The sequence below is a fragment of the Rutidosis leptorrhynchoides genome, chromosome 2 (assembly GCF_046630445.1).
Source record: "Rutidosis leptorrhynchoides isolate AG116_Rl617_1_P2 chromosome 2, CSIRO_AGI_Rlap_v1, whole genome shotgun sequence".
Classification (NCBI taxonomy): domain Eukaryota; kingdom Viridiplantae; phylum Streptophyta; class Magnoliopsida; order Asterales; family Asteraceae; genus Rutidosis; species Rutidosis leptorrhynchoides.
The window spans coordinates 578676687-578682514 of record NC_092334.1 but is presented as its reverse complement, the minus strand read 5'-3'; the positions used below and the strand labels follow the sequence as shown (position 1 = coordinate 578682514).

General features: G+C 33.3%; 1 protein-coding gene across 1 annotated transcript; it reads left to right on the top strand.

Moving 5' to 3' along the window:
- On the top strand, positions 1–1892 carry LOC139893239 (uncharacterized). Its single transcript, XM_071876393.1, has 3 exons — positions 1–299; positions 646–843; positions 1232–1892. Exons 1-3 carry the CDS (start codon positions 9–11, stop codon positions 1769–1771), a joined length of 1029 nt encoding a protein of 342 aa, XP_071732494.1. The 5' UTR covers positions 1–8; the 3' UTR covers positions 1772–1892.
- Positions 1893–5828: the final 3936 nt, after the last annotated feature.

The window sequence follows — 5828 nt, the reverse complement described above, 5'->3', positions numbered from 1 at the left end:
CACTGGAGATGCTCCAAATAATCTTATATTGCATTTTATGCTTTGGTGCATGTATGAACACTTTGTTGAAAGTTTCTGTTTCTTTGTATATAATATGTACCAAGGTTCTGGCATCATGCCTGGATCAATTGTTGCTTGAATCTTGTCCTTTCAATAAATTAAAGTGTTTGAAGATAAATACGATGCTGGTGGCAAAATATGGCTGGAGCCCAGGAAAACGGGAACAATTTCTGAATCAACTGAAAAACTACTTTATTGACAAGTCTCCAAGTGCCACTTTCATTACTGATTATCCTCAGGTAAATAAAATTGCTCAGAATTAATTCCTCGTGAAAAATTAAACGTTGAAAAACATGTCAGAACTATGTACTGTGGAAGTTAAATATTCTAAAATGTTATTTTTGGACATGCGTTATTCACTTTTACTCTTTTGATAACTATTCTGCTAATTTATTTATAACCACCTTACTATCTATGCATTATAACATTTCTTAAGGATAACCCTTAGGGTTATGATTAGAAAACTCCTTAGGGTTATGATTACAAAACTCCTTATTATTTTTTATACATAACTGAATAAACCATGGACAAATATAAGTATTATGTTGATTTTTTTTATGTTATAACGATCTTTTATGTTTGTAGGTGCCACGTAAGAGACCTATGCAAAAGGTACATGATGATGCAATGGCTAATAAGTTAGCCAAGTCGGGAGCAGAGATTAAACAACCTGATACTGTATCCAAAGATAAGAGAATATTGGAGGCACAAATACTGATGCAAGATCAAGTTGCTACAAAGCACAAGGAGATGTTTGAGTCCGAGATAGAAATGCAATATAAAGTAATTGCAAATCGATTATTCGAAGTCTGTAGTTGTTATTTTTCCTTTTGTTACTTGTATACACATAGTGTTGCAGAATTCGGGGGCACTTGGTCAAAAAAACCTCCCGATTAATGGGTCCAATTACTCAGTCAAAACTCTGGTACATTACTCAGAATTAATCGGTCAAAGTCAAGCTTGGTCAACGTCCTAGTACTCTACGAGTATTTCCCGAGATGCCGAGTACTCCCTAAAAAATTCCCGACCGAGTACTCCCTAGTAGCGAATTATGCATCCTTGTGTACACATTTCGGAGAATAAGTTGTATCAATTACCCACTTACCGTAACTTTGAACTACTAATATATTTTGTACTGATTTTGTAATAGAAGTTTTTTTTTCCATTGCAGGTGCCACAAAAGAGGTCGAACCAGCAGGTACATGATAATGCAGGGGCTAATACTATAATAACCCGAGACAAGGAAATTTTGGATGCAAATATACAGATGCAAGATCAAGTTATTAGTAAGCAAAACGCAATGTTTGAGGCTCATATACAAATGCAAGATAAAGTTATCACGAAGCAGAAGATGATATTTGAGGCTAAAATGCAGATGCAAGATAATGTAATTGCAGAGCAGAAGGCAAAAATACAAATGCTAGAGGTCGTAAAGTTGGAGTACGAGAAATTGATGTCATATGTCATGAAGTCCAAAATAGCAGAATTGCAAGTCCAAGTGGAGAGTGGGAATCCAGATTTTGAAGTGATCCGCTCAATAGGGTCCGAGACTAAATCAGTTATGGAAATGATACCTGAGAGCTTAAAGGCAGTCATGAAAGCACAGTTTTCTTTTGAGTATGTGCAGTGGAAGAGTTTGTTCCTTACCCGCATTGATGCTACCCAATGGTCAAAGATCGAAACCGAGATGGGGATTATTGATGGATTATGAGATTGCCTTCTCTAATAACCCCTTCTAAATGTTTTCGGTTTAAAAGAAAATATCTCAGTGAGTTTAACTTTGTTTTTTTAAATTTATTAAGGGTTTACAACCCCTTCTAAATGATTTCGGTTAACAGAATTGCTTCGTAAATTTACATATAGTTTTTCTGCAACTGACTGTTAATTCTATGTAGGGATGGCATCGGATCGGGTTTGGGCCGGGTCTAGGTAATCCCAGGCCTGAACCCGATTAAGAAACCATGTCCCAAACCCGGACCCATATCCGCCGGGTCCCCATTTACTTACTAACTGTCGGGTTATCGGGTTTCCCCATGGGTAATCGGGGATCCCCATTTAGTTGCTAACTCTCGGGTTAGTAGGTTTTCTCTCTAGTATCGAATATCCCTGTTGTTAGTCATTCTCATTTACCATTCGTCTATTTCAATTTTTGTTTCGATAATGCGTTTAAAATGAGTACTAAATCAAAATCAAAACTATTATATATAAATATCAACCAATAGTAAAATAACACATTGTAGCTTATATTATTATATTAAATTTTATTTGTTAAATTGAAATCCTTTCGGGTCGGGTATACGGGTCGGGTATGAGGGTTCATATCTGTTCCCATCCCCATACTCGAACCGGCAAAAAAATTTAAAACCATCCCCATACCTGCCCCACGACCCGAATACCCGGACCCGGACACGACCCTGACCGAAAAGTGTTAGGTTTCGGGTTTACCCTCGAGTACGGGTCTTTTTGCCATCCTTAATTCTATGTGAAACTAAATAGTGTTGGTTAGCCAATGGGGACCTTTCCCTGAAATTTATTGGTTTTGAGTTATTCAACTAGCCTTTTTCCCCTAATATTTTTAGATGTAGGTGTGAAACCTAAAATGGGATCACGTTGACAATGAACCTTTTTTTTTTTTTAACAACTCAACTTTTATAAAAAACGAACCTACCTAGCAAGGAGCTAGGAAAGGCCAAAGATTACAAAAGCTTTGATAGCTAAATGTTCCAAGTTACATCATATTTCCCTCTACTACTAACTATACCACACAAAAGACATAAAACAAACCGAGTCAAATAACAAATTCTTGTTCATGGGTTGGCTTTGGAACAAAACACTGATTCTATACCGCCATATATGCCAAACTAGCGACACCACAATAGAATAAAGTCTCTCCTTCATGACTATCTTTCACGCCAATTATCAAACCATGTGATCCACTCCTACCAATCATTGAACTCGGGCATTGAAACATCAACCCAAACTCGCAATCGTCTCCATAAATCTCCGGATTTTTTGTAGGATTAATGTACAGGTACAACATATAACTATATGGCCAACCTCATTTGAGCCTTCGGGGTCACACACATACACACCGAGACTTCAAATAAAATATATATATATATATATATATATATATATATATATATATATATATATATATATATATATATATATATATATATATATATATGATGTATATATATTACTCAAGTAACAAAATAGTAAATCGAAATTAATTCATTTACTATTCATATGAATAGTAAATGAATCGAAATTAATTAATTTACTATTCACATGAAAGCGACCTAATAGAAATTATTAATTATAAGTTACATAACATACTCCTGAAGTATTTGAGAAATACGACTTTATGATATATATATTCGTTCTAATTTGGATTCACGGATTTTTTATAAAGGTTCACGGGTGTGTTGAAAAAATATCTTTATATATCGCACCAAATTAATTCATGTCGTATTCTTTCAGAAAATTAAAACACATATTACATATTTTGATTTCATAATATTAACCAAAGGATGATTAATATTACTTGGGTTTGGACTAGCATCCATTGACGGTCGTTTGAAGTGTAGTGTGGACTATCCAAAGAGACGGTCATACTTTTGATCGTAAGTTTCTCTCCGTCTCATCAATTCTCCAAGAAAGGTATATCGTTAACTCATCTTGTGTTTTATATTCATGACAATTATTATGATGTAACTGGATCATTGGGAAAGATTAATCGTGTGCATGTTTCATTAAATAAGTGAAAATTTAATCTTGTTAAATTTTGTTCATAAAATAATAAAAGATTATTATTTTAACTATCCGCTGCGTTAATCTGTTTTGATAAAAGTACATACGATTATCCAACAGTGGTATCTGAGCCGCTTTTACATCATCTTAATTGTCGTGTGACTATTCTTTAGATTTAGCTTTGTGGTATATTGGTGAAAGTCGAAACCTTTTTGGTTTTTAAAGTAAACTCGGTTGATCTAGACTTAACCTCGTGACGCACAAATATGATTGAAAGAATATCACTATTTTAAATTGTTATGGCTTGAATATTTATTATAATTGTTGATTGTTTTATTCCATGGTTATACACATGCATTGTAACCATGGACAAGCCATATTTAAGTTTTAATAATGTAGTTATTAAAATTGTGATTGTACACATAGCCCATAATGTCCCGACCTATGTATGATTGTTGTGATTGTTGATTACGGCAATATTATGTCATGTTGATTATTTATTAGAAAGGCCATTTTGAAGTCAAAGTTGTATTATATTTATTTTTCATTTTCATAGTATTGTATTTAAATTTATTCTAAATTGTAAAAGTATTAGATTAGTTGTATTTTTCAATTTTAAATAAATGTAACAAGATGAAGATTGAAGATAAAATACAACATGCTTTTGACTTAGAAGATGGCGACCAGGTCAAGTTGACAACGATGACGTTTGTCAAGTTTTCACTTGATTCTTGAATTAAGTGGGAGCTACGATATTACCCTTAGTTTGACCTCTTGATCCCATGTCTGCTCATGGGATCAAGCATAGGATTTTTGTGCTAGGTTATGTGTGTGTGATGCATGGTTGTGTTTTAATTTTGCATTTATATATAATTGTTGATTAGAATATATATGCTAAATGTTGTTGATGAAAACATTAAATAAAACCGGTAACGAGTTTCAAATATTAAAATTGATGATTTTAAAAGGTTAAACTCTAACGAGTTTAAAGTTAAATAATTTTGAGACTCAAGTTATATATGTTTTTGATGAAAACATTAAATAAAACTCTAAACGAGTTTCAAAGATTAAAATTGATGATTTTAAAATAAGTTAAACTCTAACGAGTTTAATGTTAAATGATTTTGAAAGTCAAATAATATATATGGACGACATCTTTTAAAACTGTTTTAAAACAATACACGTTTGTGTATTTGTTATTTTTATATCCTATAAATTAAATAACAAATTAGATCACAAACATAATCGACATATAAATTGGTTAAAATATTTTTTTAACTAATAGTGTAGCTAATCTTGTGTGCATGTGTGACGATCGCTCCAAATCCATATGGACGAACACGTCATTCATCGATTTCATTGCGAGGTATTTGACCTCTATATGATACGTTTTGTAAACATTGCATTCTTTTGAAAAGGCACACCATAAATGAATATTTAAATCAAAGGTTTTCGACATCTGATGATTTTTACATATAGACAATCACCGTAAATAAGTTTACAATAGTACTTCCATTGACGATGCAGTCAAAATAGGATACATGGTGATGATTTGGTGAATGCAACGTTTCCTTGATAAATATGCCATGTAAGACTCCATGCACATAGCTTGTCTAACAAATAAGCAAACAGCGGAAGACTTCTAGGAACCTGAGAATAAACATGCTAACAAGTGTCAACACAAAGGTTGGTGAGTTCATAGTTTTAGTGTTTCGCATAATCTGTATATAAAAGTGGATCACAAGATTTCAGTTATTTCATCCAGAAACGTTTATCAAAATATTCTACAAAATTGAGCACCCTGGTAACTAAACTTAACGTATATATAATTTGTACCCTTTGTATAATCATCTTAATAATACACGCAAACCAACGTGTACGTTTCTCGAATAGCATACGTCCGTTAAAAGGCTAGTGCTCTAGCTCGGACGGGGATATCAAGCCCTATGGATCCATATACCACTATTCGCGCCCACCAGTTCTTATAACCGGCAGTTACTAGTTACCAAAGC

Excerpts from the sequence above, each read along its gene's own strand:
- LOC139893239 (XM_071876393.1), top strand. The coding sequence starts at position 9 with ATGCTCCAAATAATCTTATATTGCATTTTATGCTTTGGTGCATGTATG. Across the intron at positions 300-645 it reads TCATTACTGATTATCCTCAG|GTGCCACGTAAGAGACCTAT; the intron begins GTAAATAAAATT and ends TTATGTTTGTAG. Across the intron at positions 844-1,231 it reads AGATAGAAATGCAATATAAA|GTGCCACAAAAGAGGTCGAA; the intron begins GTAATTGCAAAT and ends TTTCCATTGCAG.